Raw genomic sequence first — 18,551 nt, 5'->3', positions numbered from 1 at the left:
TGGTTGAGGAGTACAAAGGCAAAGTTAAAGTTCAGTTAAGTCAAGCTGTTGAGATGTCAAAACTTGAAGAGGAAATTGAAATACTAAACCAACAAGTTCAAATTAATGACGAAAGATGCAAAGATTTGGAGTCAAAGCGGATAACTGTCTCACGTGAGAAGGACAACCTTGAGATTGAGCTACAACAAAGCAATTCCAAGATGAATAACTTTGCATGTGAACTCAAAGAAAAGTTTTCCGAGATTGAGATGTTAAAGGTGGAAAATAGCAAGCTCAGCGATGCTGTTCAAAATCAAGGCTCCGCTTGTAAAGAATTGGAGCAGAAATTGGCGGACAGCATGATGGAAAAGGACGAAATCGCCAGTCGGTTGGGAATGAAGGATTTGCAAGTTGATAAGCTAGAACTTGACTTGAGGGAAAAAGGAGCCCAGGTAGATTTGTTGAAATTGGACATAGCAAAAGTGTCAAAAGCACTGAAGGAGAAAGAAGAGGTGATTCATACACAAGTTGTGAATGCCTCCAGCTCAGATGATGCGCGCTATCAACAAGCACAACTGTTAAGACTGCTGGAAGAAAAGGATCAGGAGATAGGAGCTCTTAAACAGAAGGATGCTTCATTGGTGGAGCTTGTCAGTCGAACAGATGAAAATACGCACCGAGCACAGGAAGCCTATGAAGGAAAATTACAACAACTAAGGGAGGAGAGGGACAGGCTGCTGGCAGACTTGAGCCTGCGAGACGAGGAGTTACTGAATGCGGACGACAGGTTAGAAGCCATGAGCGAGAAGATGCAGGGGAAAGACCAGGCGTCACAGCTTCTGCACAACGAGCATGCGCGACTTCTTGCCTTAAATGAATCTCAAGCTAATGAGATGGGTAAATTGAGAGAAAAAATATCATTATTGCAGAAACTCGCAGAAGGGCGGGGTAAGGCTAAAACTGTGGAAGAGCAAAGAACACAAGAAGAAAATGTTCAGCTAAGACGTCAAATGAGTACACTGAAGGTTGAACACGAGACATTAACAACACTTATACACGAGAAAGACAAGCAGATTGCTACACTGGCTCAGATAGGAAGTTCAAATACTCCCATCCCCTCCCCACAAGGGGTTGATATGCAAGTCAAACTACTCAGAGAAGAAAGAGACGTGTTGCTACGAGAAAGAGACTCAGTTTTCAGAGAAAAAGAAACGAAAGAAAAAGAAATCTATCAACTACGAGAAGAAATTTTCTCTGTAAGGCAAACGTTAGAAGAGAAAAATAGTTTAGCTGCCAGTGCAGTTGTTGAAAATGAGAAGCTTTGTAAACAACTTGCTAATCTACAGTCACAACTAAACGCGCTTTCTATGGACAAGTCTGATTTGGTAAAGAGTGACAACAGAATCAAAGAGTTAGAAGATGAAATCACTTCATGTAAGCATGTTATACAAAGCAAGGAAAAAGAACTTAAACAAGTTTTAGACGACTGTCGAAATGAAAAAAGTCTAATACTGGTTGAACTTGAAAGCATTAAAAGCGAACGGGATGACATTTTAGAACAAAAAGACATTGAAACTAACGGGCTGAAAACTAAAATTTTACAGCTGGCAAATTTGCTAACGGAAACTGGACTTGGGAAACAGGAAAATGTTGATGACGTTGATAAAAACTTTCAAACATTGCTTCACAGTATTAAAAACCAGAGAAACAAGGCTCTTCGAGAACGAGATAACGAAATTCAGTCCCTGCGCGAACAGCTTTCAAGTGTGACGCTACTAAATAAAGCTGGAGATGATCGTGACGCAGGGTTAGAGGAACTGTTGCGTGACAAGGAAGAGCTGCATCGAATGTTACTACAGGTTCAGGATGAAAAACAAGACCTCGTACGTGAAAAGGAGTCCACAGTAGCAGACTTACAAGATCAAATTGTTAGTCTTAGTAGAGCGGTCAGTGAAAGAGAGCGTGCGTCACAACAAGATTTGCAGCGTGTTATTCAGGAGAAAGAACGAATTGCAAAGGAACTAGACTATTCCCTGAGGACCAACGAGGAAATAAACAGTGCTAGCTCACAATGGCAGGCTGATGTAAGCAAGCTACAGGCTGAACTCCATCAACTGAGAGGTGCTCTGTCAGAGGAGCGAGACACAATAGCCAAGCTACACAAGGATATGGACCAGTACAAGATGGCGCTGCAAGAGAAAGAGAGGATAGCAAAAGAACTGATGGTGGAAAGGGAGCAGCTGGTTAGAACAGGGGAACAGCTTCGTGGCCGGGTGCAGCAGCTACAGGATGAGCTGTCAGCAGCAAGCAGTGGACAGAAGGTGGCTGAGACAAAAATGGCTCAAGAGTTAGAACGACTCAGGAATCATCTAGTGCAGGTATTCAAATGTACAGCCTCTTGAGCCAGGATATAGCCAATGAAAGCCTATAACCCATTTGGGAAAATGTTTTGGATTTTTATTGTCAGGTGAACATTCGAGAAGCCAAAATTTGGTATGAAATCACCAGTATTGTTTGTCACATAAGACAACTACCCTGGATAGGCTTATCAGACAAGCTGCTATACTAGTGCTACAATGCTAAGTGAAATAGTTCAGACTTTCAAAGAAAATGTGCATTTAGTAATAGCTTGGAGAATGTCCTTGAAATAGCTTGGGTAGAACCAATTGTGCCTCTGTGAAGCGGTGAAACGTACTGAGAACAGTTTATATTTGTATCTTTCATCTAAGCTGATCACTCATGGTGTTGTATTGTTGTGGACGTTGTTTTTGAGTTTTACTTAATAAGTTGAACGTGTTACAGGTTGAAGAAAGCTACACGCGTGAAGCTCTTGAGGCCGAGGAACGAGAGAAAGACTTGCGAATGAAAATAGCTCGAGCAGAGGAGCAGTTACTGTCCAGTTCACACTCCATGTTGGATAGAGAGTGAGTGCTCTTGATTCACAAAATAAGTTTTTAATAATCTTTCATAGAGTAATAGTTTGACTTTCATCATGTTCCAAGTTGTATCAACATTAATCTAAATCCATTTGCTACTAACATTCCTTCTATTTTGGTTATTTCCGTTACCGTTGTATTGTGGATAAATTGAGATGTGACAGTTTGTTGTGTCGCCATATTTAGCCGCCAAGCCTCTGTGCAGATTGAAAACCTCCAGGAACAGCTCCAGGCCATTGCAGTTCAACGTGATCGCGCAGTCCTGGATCTAGCGTCCTCTCAAGAGCAGGCACACCAGTACCAGACTTCTTTGAACAATCTGCAGCTTGTTCTGGAACAGTTTCAAAGAGGTAGGATTACTTGAACAGAGCTTGTGAGTCGGTGTTCGTCAGTGTTTGGTGACTGTTTGTTTTCGTGCCACCGTAGAGCGTGAGTCACAGCTGAAAGGAGCTCAGGAAGAGGCACAGAAACAGGTGGTAAAGGCCTGGGACCAAGTCAGAGAACTACAACGGAGGGAAAATCATTTAAAGGTGAGTAAATTGTTTTTTGAACGTCATATGATGAATTATTTGCGTCATATATCACTTGTTATAATCTCTTCCCTTAGAACCAACTGGAGACGGCAGCTCGTGTGACACAGGAGGTGATGAATATCCGAAGCCAGCTCAAGGGAAAAGAAGAAGAACTGCTTAAACATAAGCAAGAAGGTGTGGGCCTATTTGGTGGCTGGTCATTATTGCACTATTTTTAACCTTCTTTTATATTTTCAATAGCTTTTTGTTTAAGTCTAAACTGACGTTTTGTAACAATCTTGTAGGTTTTCTCCTATTTTCTTTTGTAGTTTGTTTTTTAAAGTAGTTCCTGCAGTGTTTTCATCTTTATACTTTGTACTTTGTATGGCTCAACTGGTTGCGATTGGAAAGGAACAATCTTATTGGTTCCCAATAAAATGGACAATTTACGGGTTTGATTGGGCAAAAGAGCCATATTTGTTTAAACTCTATTTAGCTAACTTGTTCGACCCAGCGAGGTCCACAAACTTAAGAACTCGACTGATATTTTCCCAATGAGGATCCTGCACCTGAGTATTTCCTGAATGAATGATTTACCCTCTCCGTTGGTGGCTCCATGAATAGGACCTTCAGATTGGATTGCAAGGACGAGGTTGAGTTTCAAATCTAGTTTTCCAATTTATTTCATTCACACGAATATCACAAAGATGATTATTTTTTAAAACTAGGTCACATACATTAGTATAAAGGATACAGTACATGCAGTAAAGAGAAAGAATAAAAAATAATTTACATTTCATTGTTACTAAAAATAGATTTAATTGGAAAATGAAGGGAAAACATTTCTAGGGTTTCTAAGGTCTCCTTATCTGCTGGTAAACAACAGGAAGGAGCGAGAGGTCTGGGGATGTGACTGATTTGAAATTTGAAAGTCGTCCTCGTACTCTGATGTCAAGGTCCCTAATATCACAGTACCTGTTCTAAGGTGCTTGATTAGCTTTGCCATCATCAAGGCAGTAACTACTCAAGTTCAGTTGGCACCTTGTGCTTTATGTATTGTAATTCTCCAAAGCTATCCTGGTTTTTCTCGTTAGGTGGAAGCGCCAATTATACAGGTGTGTGAAAAAATGAAACGGATATATGATGTGCTTTTGTGTCTTACAGTCGCCCGACTGGATGAAGAGTTACGAATCAGTCAGGAGCGTATCAAGAGCCTAAACAGCATGTCAGACAGTAAAGTTGAGAAGTGAGTCCAGTGGTCTTTGTTTTATGGCTTGGATGAATAGAATGTGGCTTTTATTTAACCTGTGACTGAGAGACAAATGTTAGTGTTGTAAAGTTGTGGTCTCACATATTATCAACTTCCCTTTTGTTTAAAGGTTTCTGGTGAAAAACATGCTGTTGACATACTTTAATACTTCGGAGAAGAAACGAGCGGAGGTGGTACGAGTCATTGGAGGCTTGCTTGGCTTCACACACGAGGAACTGGAAAAGGTATGAGTTGAAGGACAGGAGCATAGTAATTGCTTTATATATTTGAATTATTAAGTGCGATCAGGCTATGATTTCATTCTCCTTAAACCCATGTTTGTTTCCTTGTTTCAAATCGCGTTGGTGTGGAAGGTCGTGACCATCACAAAACCCCGGTTAATGTAAAGCCAGTTTTATTGGCTAAGAGTTCACTGATGTGTAAAGAAATTGAATAGAAGGATCATTTTGTTAATACGCTAACGTCTGGGTTATGAACATTCCTTTTCGCGAGGTCTCTGTTAGTTCTGTTGTTGTAGGATACCAGGTTCATTCATTCCCGGGCGTGACGATCGCTATTCATTCAAATAATACATACATATATATATATATACTTTATTCATCCCAAAAGGGCTTTTCAGAATAAAGGTACAGATCAAACAAATATCCACTACCATTGAATTAACAGTAAATAAATAAAGCAATTGAATAAAAGTCTCCTATAAGCATAACCTATCGTCACCTCAACCCTGTGAGGTCATCGGCGTTAATTTATTTCCCCTCAAGTTAATGAGATTCCCCCCAAAAAAGAGAAAACTGTGGTGCGCCTTATACTACTCCCAAAGATATCAAAGTAGTAATTTTCTTTTGTTTTGATCTTGTTATCAGGTGGGAACTGGATCATCAGCTCCTACAGGATCATGGATCTCCAATCTGATTCCGTTTGGTCAAGCTGCACCCAAGACGCCGACAAGGATCACAGCTTCAGTAGAGAAGGTGATTTAACAGCATAAATGATAACTTCCAGGGAGACTTGAAATAACTGTTTAAGTCAAATATTAAAACACTGATGCTCCACATTCCGTCTATTGTGTTGCTCTGTTGCTTGTTCTTGTTGTGTGCTCCCTGTGACATAACAGACGACAGACACCACCTGAACGATTAACGTTGCGTTTTCTTAACTAGACCCTGAGTGAAGTGAAGTCAGGCTATTGTACAGCTTACAGTCACTGTAATTTCATATCACCAAAGGTTCTTTTATTTTGATTTTCAGTCATTTTCAGAGCTGTTTGTAAGTTTTCTTGAGAGCGAGTCTGAAGTGCACCTGTCCAGCGGTGAGGGTAGTGGGCGAGGTAACCTTAGCAACCCTCTTCTGTCAGGTGCTGCTCACCATGTGCTACAGTCTGCCGGCCACCCTATAGCCACTTCAACACCTGTGGGGACCTCGGCTAGGAACACCGTGCCTTCCTTGCCTGTATCGGCTATCTCACGACCACTTACTGGTCCGGTGCCGAGTGGAACAGATGGATTATCAAGGTTTGCCGCTCAACAGTTTGTTTCAGTACAAAATTTTGACATCCAAACTAACAGAGATTGCGGAATCTTTTCTTTGCCCACTTTATGTCAATCCAGTGCATTGACTGTTGTCATATTATTCAGATCCTACGTACTATGTACAATAACTGAACCTAACTAAACACTTGACTGGTGCAGTGTTATGCAATGTTAAATATGTCAACATAAAAAGTAAAGGAGCAAGCAAACGTATCGTCAAGAAAGAGCCATTCACTCTAGGTTACAGATAGTTCTACAGCATGCTGTTGTTGATATCCGTATTTTTTGCAGAGCAAACCTCCCTGGCACCAATGGGAACCCTTTATTGGTGGGCTCGCTCACTCCTGCCCAAGAACTGCCAGCTCTTAGCAGCTCCAACTCATTACGGACGTTACTTGAAGGACGTACATAACACTGTCTGTTGAGTGAAGCTGCTGTACACACAAGATCCATCACGGATGGCTCAGCATTAAACGCAGTCGTGGGTGGGCACAGAAAAGCCTGCATTAAACATACGAATGTTTCTTCTAATAAAAACAAGGAACTTCTATATCAGATACAACTTTTTAGAAGAGATTTTATAATGGAAATTCAGAAAAATCCAAGTAATTTTTTAAGTTACGGTTGCTGTACCTGTTACTTAGAGTTTGCCATCGTTTAGAGTTTCTTCTATAAGAAGAACTTATACTTATAATTAAAACTTGCATGTGGAACCAGTAATGATTTAAACAAAATCGTACGTTTTATATTAATGAGGAATAATGTACGAACAGTTGAACCGGTCTGAAATATCGTGGGATTTTGCAACGTAAAAAGAAAACAAAACTATTGGGTTCGGCCAAACCCTGAACACATGCGCGCAGCAAACCAGTGTCAATATCTTAGGATCAGTGTGGGACTGGTGCTTAGCTTAGCTGAATGACTGGCACCTTTTCTTTGAAACCTGCAAACCTGGCGGTTAATACTTTCTCCTAGAGAAGGGGTTTAAATTCCGCTAAGCAGGATAAAATACAAGGTTTTCCCCAGCCTGGTGTGTTGAATACTTTTTCAGAGATGTGCGCGAGGAACATCTCCGACAAAACAGGGTTCTAATACGGGTAAAGAGTTTATAAGAAGTTGAGCTACTAAATGTTCAGTTGCATCCAAACCAGTCGTTCGATACTTAAAACCCTGGCTGTAGCGTTTTCTCGACACCATGGTAACCATAACAGAAAGCCGGAAAAGTTTAGAGCAAAAATTCATCTTCCATATCGGCACTTTTAAGTGTCATTGTCTGAAAAAGTGTTCCAGAGGTTGGAAACGTGGGTCAACCGATTTTGATGAAACTTGCTACAGAAGTTGGCCATGATATTCCAAAAGGCGAAGTCGTTTTGTTTGCCTTATAGTTCCATAGTTTCCGGGGGGGGGGGGGGGGGGGGCGGGGCTCCAAATCATGAAAAAAAAAACATGCTCTTACAGGGGTACGTTTGGCATTGCATAAAAATAAACAAAACCATCCTGTTGACTTATTGATTGTATGGTGACGTGTATTTCTATAACAAATGGTCTTTCAAACCACATATGCAGATTTTGGCAGTGTGGGGCCTGGCACGAGTTTTGGACAAATTTTGGAGAGGAAGCCATTATCCAAACTCGCCCAGTTATAGAAGTTTGTATTTCTTACCTGCCTAGATAGCTCAGATTTATACTTATATCAGGCAATACCTCAATGTAAGTAAAATACACATCAATCCAGAAAAAATTGGCCCATTTCACTTTTGGATGCTTTCAAGACGCATTTTCAAGCACACTAACACAAAATTTTCCTTTTATAAAAAGCAGCAATTTCACATTCATTCTAGCTCTATTTTGTTTTAAATGATTCACTTTGCTTTAGAAGGTCTGAATATCTTCAAAAAACCTGTGATGAGTAATAATTGGCGCAGTAGTTTTACGGCCTTAGCATCTAAACTTTTTTAGGTCAATAAAATCAGAACTTATTATATGCATAACACACAACAGACTATGAATCGCACATCAACGTGAATATTGTGCTCCCTTAACACGCGCACTTCTAAAAATAGGCATACTTTCTTAAAACATACTTAATTGAAGAATAAAAGTCCACTTCAAGAAAGTTCGCTAACGTAATGTAAATCCAGATAAGTTATTCAAGACCATTTGTTAAAGAAATACACCTTACAATCAATATTTTTTTAATTTAATTTAATGCAATGCCAAACGTACCCCTGTAAGAGCATGTTTTTTTCATGATTTGGAGGCCTCAAATGGAACCCCCCCCCCCCCCCCCGGAAACTCTGGAACTGTATGGCAGAAAACAAAACCACTTCGCCTTTTGGAATATCTTGGCCAACCTCTGTATCAAGTTTCATCGAAATCGGTTGACCCACATTTCCAACCTCTGGAACACTTTCTCAGACAATGACACTTAACGTTGCCCGGTACCTTCAGAGGTGTCTCGCGTCTAAGCGACGTAGCGCGTCCGGTTTAAACTGTAGATACCTGAACCCTTATATCAAATTAAAGCTTATAAACCTGGCTATCAAACTAAACCAAGAATTTTGAAATAAAATGAATTGCCGAATTTTTAGCGCTTTTTTCTTAAATAATTTTTTTTTCACTTGGAGGAGCCACTTCAAAGAGCTAAAACTCAAAAGGAATTTGTCCGTTTGCCTTCAAATTTGGACAATAGCTAGTTTAACATATAAACAACAAAAACGAGTCTGCGAACTTTTTCTTTCCAAATGTTTTTTCTCCGAGAGCGATTTTTGTACGATTACTCCACATTTTTTTCATCCTATTTCGAAAATGCTTTATAACTTTCCACTGCGATTGAATATGGCAAAACGCAGACACGTTTAGCGCTTTGGGTCCGGAAACTGAGGAGCAAATTAAATTAGCAAAAAACAAAATTCACTTTGACTTGAAGCTTTAAAAAGGTGATGCGGACGCTCGCAATTAAAGGTTGTGAAAAATTCGACAATTCATTTTATTTCAAAATTCTTGGTATGGTTTGATAGTCAGCTCTATAAGCTTTAATTTGATATAGGGCTTTAGGTATCTACAGTTTAAACTGGACGCGCTACATCGCTTAAAAGCGAGACACCTCTGAAGGTATCGGGTAACCTTAAGCCCCACGAAATCAACGAAGGCTTTTCAATGGACTATTTTATTGTTGTCTTCAACTTTACCGTGCTTCCACTAATAACGTAGCTCCATTGGTCACTATGTAAACCACATTCAAAACCACGATTCTTTGATTCGCTCTGACAAAGGTCTAACGCTCGAAACGTTAGCACTCATATCTCTTCAGTCACAGAGGTCAAAAGAATCACAAGTAACATGTCTAAGAGCAGTCGATATGGAAAAGAGGTCTAGTTACGAGAACCTATTGGACAAGGCACAACTACCTAGGCAACTGAATAGACGCCTGCAGCATATTTGTATTTTAATGTACAAAGTAAGAAAGAATGTACTGTGCCCAAAAAGCCTGTTCGCAATTTGTTTGAACCTCAATCCTGAGTCAATCGGACTTCACTTTATCACGTTTTAGCACAGGGACATGAGATATCTCAGACCAAACCTCTGGAGTCAACTGTCCACCAAAGAAAGATCTTGTCACTCGCTGAAACCTTTAAAGCAGGCATACGCAAGCGCGACCATCGTTATTTTAACCACGTCAATTTTTTTAACCGCGGTAGTAGTAGCGACTGTTTTCTTTGCAATTTTTTTACTTCAAATTTTGTGGCATTTTACATCTTATATTAGTTAAGTGTCCCCAGTTAGTAGAGTTTTACCGTTAGCTAAAGTTTTTTTTTTTACTTTGACACAGGAAAAAAAGTTTATTTTATTTTTTTAAATCAACTCTGTTGACAAAATGCAACATTCGTTTCTGCTCCCTTACTGACACAGCACCACTGATCCTCTTAACTAAACTAAAGCGGATGGGGAGTTGGAGAGTGAAGGGAAATCGTGAACATTTGACGTTGCCAAAGTCACTAATTTATTAGAATTCTCCAGGGACATTTTCTGTATTCAAACAAAGTAGGTAATTTGTTTAGCTGATATTTTATAACGTGATAAATGTACATAAGTTTTCCACACAGTCTTTGATCATCGAATGAAATGAAATTCCTCCGGTATTTGATGGCTTTTTTATGGCACGTACTATCGCTATAATTCGGCTTTGCACGGATGAAATGTTTCCATGAAGCTGATGTGTTAGCATGACAATAACACAAAGTCCAGCAAAAGCTCTGTAGAAAAGGCCAAAAAAATTCCTGTTGAGATTCCAGTTCGTTGACAAAAGACGTTCAAGGAAAACAACACACTGTTCTAACTGCTCTTTGAGTAATTCAATTAATTCTGTTTGGTGCTTTTTGAGCGTCAAAAGAACAGTTGCGTTCATGTCAATTCCTTGTTTAACAGTCTGACAAGCAATGCGCGTTACGATACACTCTTCAGCATAAATGTTTAACGGTCCTTTCTCAAACAGTCGATCCACATCAGACATATCATCTTCCTGGTCACAAGACTCGTAGGTAAGGTCTCCCCGGATCAATTCCAGCATCCATGATACACAGGCCACAGGAGCTCGGTGAATAAACAAACACCAAACACACAGCATAACAGATTCAAGGCACATGGGCGGCACCATGGCACAGCTCTCCACAGGACAACCAACAACTAAAAGAAATAATACGGCAATAATGACGAAGCACACAGAAAGCATCAACTGGGTGCGTTGGGGGGAGGGGGGTAGTACATTGTTAAGCCTTTAAAGGGAGGGAGAATCTTTTTTATTGCCTTTATGTAATGTTGAGACCACTTCCACTACTCTTTCCGATTCCGCGCCATCACGGTCAATTTTTCGTTCCCCTTAGGGGTTAGGAATCTGATAGGTACTATTTCTCATCATCTACTAAAAAAACACCCTTGGGATAAGCAGTGACACGTGCATTGCACTCCTGCCGAACAGCCTAAGCTGTCAGCTGCTTAACAGACCGAGTTATCTGTGTACTTACCGAGTGATGAAGTTTGGATGCGCTTTAACAAAAAGGAGAATCCTCGAGCCATTTGCTCCCTCACAGCAGGCTCATCATCAGATAGAAGCTTTACAACAACTGACCACAAATCAAACGGAACAACACCTGAAAAGAAGTAGCAGTTGGCTAATAAATCTACTAAGGACTGCACTGCAAGTGCGTCCGTTAAGTACACAGAAAACAAGAATGTTTAGGTTGCTGTTTACGATGGGAAAAAAGTTGAGACCTTCTTTTACAAGTTATAATAACCAATGCAAAAGCTGTCCATAAAGTAAGACTTTAATTCGGCTGGAAAGGTCTACGCAAAAGCTTCATGATTTTTTTTTTTAAATTCGAACTCACCCAATGTTCCATGTGTATCGAACATGGTTTCAGTAACATCAACATGACCCAGCACCTGTGCGGTACAAAGCCGCATCTCCACACTTTCACTTGGTGAACTTGTTTCAAGTAGTACTCTTGAGAAATCTGTTAGGGCATTCATGGCTTGTGAAGCAGTGGCCGAGTCCTACAGTCCAACATGAAACAAATAATCAACGATAATAATACGAAATACAATAACTAATTGAAAATTTGAACTACGTTATCAGTTCTAACCAAAGTTACAAAATAAACAGATTTGGTAATGTCAAATTCTGCATGAGGTGACAGCTTCGAAAATTTTGTGTTCATTTTGTTATTCTAAAAGGTAATGTACTTTTAACAAACGTTCCATAACGCTGATCAGAGCAGTCATTCCAAACTCATTCTTCCTCAAGCGTGAGCTAAACCATACGGCACATTTAAACAAGTAAAGTTTGAGATGGACCATGAGATATATTGATAAAACAAAGCAAACTGTTATCGGTTCCAATACCTCGTTGCTGACCAGTCCATGCATCACTGTTACCATTCGTGACAAAAATTTCAATGATGCACCCTTGAGAGTATCCCTAAGAGAAATCGTAAACGAAGGAATGTTTAGCATTGCCTACTTTCTGGTCACAAGATTAGCGTACACAGTACAACCTGATAAAACAAAGCTGTCTTCTTCTTCTCGTGTATGTATGTATACAAAGAACATGTATACGCCTGCATTCGAGAACGGAATGAGCACAAGCACTGTGTACATTCACTACACAGTACTACAGTACATTTGTAAAATTGTCACTAGCTTCAGAGAGCAAATAAAACTATTAAATTAAATGCGCGGGGTGATGATTGACAGTTCCATGGGTTTCTTATCATTATAATATAATAATTTTTCTGTTGTCACGTCTACACACGTCAAACTGTTAAAGCATCACAAATAATGAAACTCAAAACGTCTGTCCCTACATAAACTTCAAATTTTGTCACCTTTGACTGGGAGCGTTGGTAAGACCTGCTACAAACGTCCAACACTGAAACAAAACAAAGGAGTCATGGTACATTAGTCCAGTTTGGCGAATACTCTCACTCCAGTTTGAAGCCGTGAGTGTTAAAGAACACTACTATGTTCACGTAGAACTGTTTGGAACTACGTTCATTTTCAACTTGGTTATAATTTTTTGTTAGAGAGATACTCAAGCAAACTTGGATGACGATGAAGGGAATGTTGGGAAAAATACCCCAAAAGAGATAATAAATTTTTATCTTTATAATTTTTCACTCAATCATTTTGTGGGTAAGGTTATAAGAATGAGGAAAAGAAGACGCAAGTAATACAACAATTTGAAGACTGCCTCAGATTTACGCACCTCATATGCTGAGATTTGACGTCCTGAAGAAAGAGTCCAAGGAAAGGATAAAACATCTGGAAGTTGAGACAAGACTTGGAACACCTGCAGCATCAAAATCACAGATTTTGCAAGTATAAAAAAATACCTAATAACCAATCACAAAAGGAACATTCTGACCATTCTGGATGGGCGGGGAAAAGGTGGAACATAGTACAACCGCCAATAAATTGTTACCGTAAGACGTCAATGCTTTTTGACAGAATGGAATAGCCGGTTCTGGTCAAGAGTACTATAGTTTAACGTTCGGCCCAACTTCTTCCTGTATTCCATAGAATATTGTTTGAAAATTAAGAAAAGATCTGGTCATTATTATTAATGAAGAATTGGGGGAGGAGAGGATATTTTGGTATGAGGAAGGAGATGTCGGACGGACAGGAAAATGTTAAGAGATGGTTGGCATTAGGAAGGGGTGGAGAAATCCAATTTAATTCCAAACTACAATCTTCTTGCTGGGGTTTTGGAAATTTTCAGGACATATTCAATACACAGGCGTTTGAGCAAATGTCATTTGAATTCAATAATACAAAAAACAAACAAACAAACAAACAAACTAGTTACCTTAACTAAACAGTCTACATGGTGCTCTGTATCCACTGCCATTGAAAATAGCCTGGTTTTTAAATTTTGTGATTCCAGTTCTCCAAATATCCAAGAAGCTGTTCTTCTGTCAGGTGTACCTGGTGCGATTTCACAGTCCAGCCGGGTATCCAGTTCAGAGGGAAGCTGAGACATGACAAATTCAAGAACAGCTGATCGCACTTCGTACTCTGTAGAGTGCAGGAGGGTGTGAATCACTTCAGAGTGTTTGGTGGTGATTTGTGGGTCGTCAGACTCATGACATGGTTTGTATTCTTCACATGCTCGTAGACATATCCCTGCCACTGCTTTCCTAACAAACACTTCTCCAATAACAGCACCAGCGACTTGTTTACCCGTGGTTTCTTCAATAGCTATGTTTTCAAACCACTGTTTGAGAGGCTGTAGATCACGTTTAGCCAGCTCGATGAGCTCAGAGTTACCAGTATCTGAAAGAGAACAAAAAAAAAAAAAAATTCATTTAAGAGTGGAGAAAGTGTAATTATGAAAATCCTCAAAAGTTAACAAACTTCTACTTAGGAAATTGATTGCGAAATCAGACTTAAGAACTTAAAAAAGACGCAGCGACTCATTTACTGTTTGCTTTTAAATAACAGTAGCCAACAAATATTGTGTTATTGTGGAGGATTGCGGTGAGCTTCTGCAGTATGTGTACTTACAGTGCGTGGTTCTGTGACACATGTCAACGTGGCAAGTACAATTTTTGGTTCTGAAAATCACTCAAGTGAACGGGGGGGGGGGGCAAAATGCATTTCGAAGGTTGAAAATAAACAGATGTGCTCATAATGCTAACTAGGGCTTGGACAACTTTGCAAGAAATACATTCTTCAACATTGTTCAATATGACTTGTAAACACATTGTAATTCACCTCTGAGTGCCATTACGTGTTTTTAATAAACCATCATCATCATCATCATTATCATCATCATCATCATCATTATTACATTTAACAATGGCAATCGATTTTGGTGCATTTTCCATTTTTACAGAAACTGTCTTCTACAAATGAACTGTTTAACTTGTTGATTCGGACCCTCTGGATATGTAATGTAAAGCAAATATTGCATAATACCTGCATGTTCCAGCCAAGACCAGTCCACAACAAAATGAAGAACAATGTCAAGGAAAACAGCGCGTGTGAGTGCACAAGGATTGCACCTACAAATGAAACGGTGACATAAATTAACTATAAAGCAATAAATTACAGCACAATAACGCAAATGTAGACGTCAACATACAGGTCTCGTAACACCAAAACCAAAATAATCCGCACTCAATGTAAACAAGTTCAACAGAGACACCATTGATTTCGGTTTTCCCTTTTAGTAAACTATGCAATTTTTATTTAACCAAGTACAGATCGCAGTAAGCCGAAACGAATGCTAATCTAACATTCGACAACGGAGTGAAAACCACTTAATCAAACGTAAGGTAATTTCATTGTCTTGTGTAAATTCACCGTCCACTCTTAGCTGTTTAAAATTGACCGCCCCCTCCCCCACGTTTGTTCCGAACATCAACACCAAAAACAGGGATCTTCCTTTCCGAAAACGAGGGCGGTGAACGGAGATTTAGTATCCCTAGTTTAATCGGCCACAAACGCTGCAGTCAGGTGGTCGCAAAAAATTGAAATGCATAAATATTGACATGCCCTCGGTCATGTAGCTTGTTCAGTAGACAATCACCTGTGCTATTGCATGTGAAGACAAAATAAAGATGAATAAAGAACTTTGTTGTCGTTGCTTCATGCTTTTGTGCATCAATGATGATTACCTGGTGCCAAGCCACGCTGAAAGCTTCAATTGAGGAAGAATATCACTCACAATCTGCTTCTTGATACACACACCAGCATCATGCACATGGCCATTCAGCAAATGATAAATCTACAATAAACAGTGTTTCAATTTCTAACGGTAAGCAAAGCTCCTTACAAACACCCCCTTGCCGACATCTCTCCCATTCGCGCTTGTGTATAATTAGTTAATAATTTGGTCCAGAAGGTGGTACATAAGAAGCCTGAAAGACTGTCCAAAAACAATTCACAGAGAAGCGAGGCATCGATGAAGGGTAGCTGTGGAGATTAAGAACGATGTTTCAACCAAGGGCATGCCCATCAAAAACGCAAGCAATAAAACCCAACGATTCGTGCCACAGAAAAATAACCCCTAATGATCACGGCATGAGTGTGGGCAAACAAGCTCAAACAAATGCAAGTTGCTTAATATCTACTCGAGTTGATCACACCGCCGCGCGGAGTTTAAAAAAGAAACGACCTGAAAGTGATTTCCCTTTTTGTGTCGACCTTGCCTTCAAAATCAGATATAACAGGGCATGTCGACTGGTACCTACCATCTGAGTTCGTACCACGTCATAGAAATGAAACAACTTAGAAAAGGTTCTCGCTGATCATCACACGATCAAACACCTCACTTAACATTGTTGCCATACTTATCCTACTCAAAACACAGCCGGTCTACATACAATACCTAGCTATAATTATACTATTTCTACAAAACCAAAGAAGCATTGTGTGTAGTAGCACTGAATCCATTCAACCGCACCTTCCTAAAGACACATGTTTTACACTGAAGCTGTAACATTATCAAAACCAACCCAGTTACTGCAAAGTAAAGTCTCCCCTAAATAAGCGTGATCAAAATGTTTTGCGACTTTTATTGTAACCCATAAGGTTTATATTATTTTGTTTACGTTTGCAAGTGGCATTGTAAATAAAGTTAGTAGTGTAGGTAACCCGTATACTAAATAATGTGAGTAATTGTTATGTTTGAAGCGATATGTATTGAATTGTAAGTGGTGTAAGTAGCCTGCATCTTTTAAAAAGTAATGTAAGTATTGTATCATAAGTAGAATATTGTATTGTTAGTGATGTAAGTAGCCCGTATCATCAGTAATGTAAGCATTGTGTTTTGCAAATAAATAAAAAATAAATAAATAAAATATTCAGTTGGTCTTCATACTCACATGCAGTAAAGTACCATGAATATGGTTCTGCTTCAGTTCGTCAGATTTGCTGAGGGTTGGAAACCAAATAAGAAAATATCCTCAATATTACAGCACGCATGAAATATGATGTACTGAGTTTATACAACTTCACGAGACAAAGTGTTTCAGGTTTTTTTTCCACGTTTAGCCAGTGTGAACTCACCTTACAGGGACGGAGAAGATAAGCTTTTGAAGAGTTTGAATGAACAAATCTCCAGACACTAGAGGAACTAGAGCTCGAGCAGAAATCATCCGAGTTTTTATCACCATGCTTTTTCTACAGCTAAAAAACGAAGGAAGCTGTTAGGATAAGAGTACACCTACAATAAATAGTCTACGTCTAGTACATGTAAAGAACTCAATAGTTACCAACATTTTTTTTGCCACTTGCATGCATCTTCATTACACCGCATGCAAGAATGCCAATGGCTACTTTTAAACACACATCCACAACACCGACTGATGACAACAACTTTTAACCAAAAATTTTAAACAATAGCATTGTTAGCCATTTTTGCTAACTGATTCTCAGAGCGCATTACTATCGCATTTGTGTAATCGTCTGGGTTATCACGTATGTAGTGATGCCCCTAGCATAAAAAAGACAACCACAGAACTTGAATAAATGATATTACCTGATAACCAATGGTACAAACTTTGCCATGTTGAGCACTGAATCAACGCCATCCATGGTTGATGGATAAAGACGTGACAATATCACCAGCACTGCGTACAGGCTGGGGTGGATGGTATTCTCCCTGTTTTGATAAAATAACAGTGGATAGCCCTACTATAAAATGTGTGCCATAAACGATTGAGGTGTGATTTAGATGACCCTAACATTGGCATGAGAGAATTATTGGAAAGTGCAACAAAACTATAAAACATAGGATGACTTATGACTGTGGATCTTGTGGCCTAGACACGAATGTGGGCTACTTTTGCTTTCATATGCTAGACAATGACATAATTATTGTATTTGCTTGCTTATGTTGGAGAATGACAAAATTAACAAGCAAACCTCACATAGGACAGTATATTAACCTGTCAATTCCTTGGCATGCAGCTTGCAGCTGACAAAGGAGGAATGAATGTAACTCAGGAAATCTGGAGAAGAACTCTCTTCCTGTCATACTGCAAGAAATCATACCAACAGTCTTAAATGAAATGCTACCACAACGATAATATTCAAACCAGTTACTGTGGAGGCCAAAGAGAAAACAAAAAACAAAATAAAGGAAGAATTTATTACCAGTTTTTCTTAGAGTGCTCATCTTTTGCTCGCTTCACTCCAAATATCCTGGTCACTAGTGCACTGAACAGTAATGTGGATGAGTTCCGCATCTGGGTGAAATTACACTGTATTAATTTACACTTTAAATTCAGAACTCTTACTTGCCTACAGCTACCAAACTAAATAACAAGTGTTTTGATGTGTTAGGGTAACTACTACAAGGGTATCTATTTTGTTGCTATCATTTGTTTCTTCTCATTACTATTCTTTACCATTAAAAAAAAAAACAAAGGAGAATAAGGTTAAACTACAACATATACAACACCTGCTACAACCGATCTGCACCTGCAAGAGATTCAGGAAATATCTACAAAAATATTTTGGGCAAACTAGTTATCAAGGGAAATACAGGGAGATGTAAAGAATCAACCATAAGAGAACACAGGAAAAATCTGAGCCCCAGATGAGATTCTATTCGAACTAGTTATCTTTCATTGTATTTTAACAACTGTCTTGAACATGATTAACAAATCGTAAGCTAAGCAAGGGAAATTGTGATAAGTTAATTTGAAACATGGATGTCATTGAGACTTTCTTTTGTTCCATTGTCCAATGGGATGAAGTGAATACAGGACATCTGAAGACAAGCTCTAAGACACGATACTTGGAGTATATTCAACAA

The 18,551-nt window shown here is 39.3% G+C and overlaps 2 protein-coding genes across 4 annotated transcripts in view; one reads left to right on the top strand and one right to left on the bottom strand.

Annotated features, from left to right (window-relative positions):
- The window catches only part of LOC146489359 (uncharacterized), a 17,990-nt gene extending 10,348 nt beyond the window's left edge, over positions 1-7,642 (top strand). For both annotated transcript variants that reach the window (XM_085108376.1, XM_085108366.1), the window contains exons 8-17: positions 1-2,357; positions 2,782-2,903; positions 3,102-3,265; positions 3,342-3,445; positions 3,523-3,622; positions 4,592-4,673; positions 4,807-4,921; positions 5,564-5,671; positions 5,949-6,211; positions 6,521-7,642. The exon at positions 1-2,357 is cut by the window's left edge and continues 1,579 nt beyond it. In XM_085108376.1, coding sequence (XP_084964502.1) covers positions 1-2,357; positions 2,782-2,903; positions 3,102-3,265; positions 3,342-3,445; positions 3,523-3,622; positions 4,592-4,673; positions 4,807-4,921; positions 5,564-5,671; positions 5,949-6,211; positions 6,521-6,641 — 3,536 coding nt within the window. In that variant the 3' untranslated portion in view covers positions 6,642-7,642. The remainder of the gene's footprint in view (positions 2,358-2,781; positions 2,904-3,101; positions 3,266-3,341; positions 3,446-3,522; positions 3,623-4,591; positions 4,674-4,806; positions 4,922-5,563; positions 5,672-5,948; positions 6,212-6,520) is intronic.
- A 2,419-nt stretch (positions 7,643-10,061) lies between these two features.
- LOC146489358 (tRNA (32-2'-O)-methyltransferase regulator THADA-like) overlaps positions 10,062-18,551 on the bottom strand; it is a 38,377-nt gene continuing 29,887 nt past the window's right edge. For both annotated transcript variants that reach the window (XM_085108387.1, XM_085108394.1), the window contains exons 33-46: positions 17,888-17,979; positions 17,680-17,769; positions 17,271-17,393; positions 16,799-16,918; positions 16,615-16,663; positions 15,406-15,515; positions 14,705-14,790; positions 13,593-14,059; positions 12,993-13,076; positions 12,613-12,656; positions 12,131-12,206; positions 11,617-11,782; positions 11,254-11,379; positions 10,062-10,915 (exon numbers count right to left, since the gene is read on the bottom strand). In XM_085108387.1, the coding sequence (XP_084964513.1) occupies positions 10,299-10,915; positions 11,254-11,379; positions 11,617-11,782; positions 12,131-12,206; positions 12,613-12,656; positions 12,993-13,076; positions 13,593-14,059; positions 14,705-14,790; positions 15,406-15,515; positions 16,615-16,663; positions 16,799-16,918; positions 17,271-17,393; positions 17,680-17,769; positions 17,888-17,979 (2,250 nt within the window). In that variant the 3' untranslated portion in view covers positions 10,062-10,298. The remainder of the gene's footprint in view (positions 10,916-11,253; positions 11,380-11,616; positions 11,783-12,130; positions 12,207-12,612; positions 12,657-12,992; positions 13,077-13,592; positions 14,060-14,704; positions 14,791-15,405; positions 15,516-16,614; positions 16,664-16,798; positions 16,919-17,270; positions 17,394-17,679; positions 17,770-17,887; positions 17,980-18,551) is intronic.

This window comes from Pavona decussata, unplaced genomic scaffold, assembly GCF_977016875.1.
Source record: "Pavona decussata unplaced genomic scaffold, jaPavDecu1.1 SCAFFOLD_6, whole genome shotgun sequence".
Taxonomy (NCBI): Eukaryota; Metazoa; Cnidaria; class Anthozoa; order Scleractinia; family Agariciidae; genus Pavona; species Pavona decussata.
The sequence above is the reverse complement of the archived record's forward strand: the minus strand, read 5'-3'. Positions and strand labels throughout refer to the sequence as shown.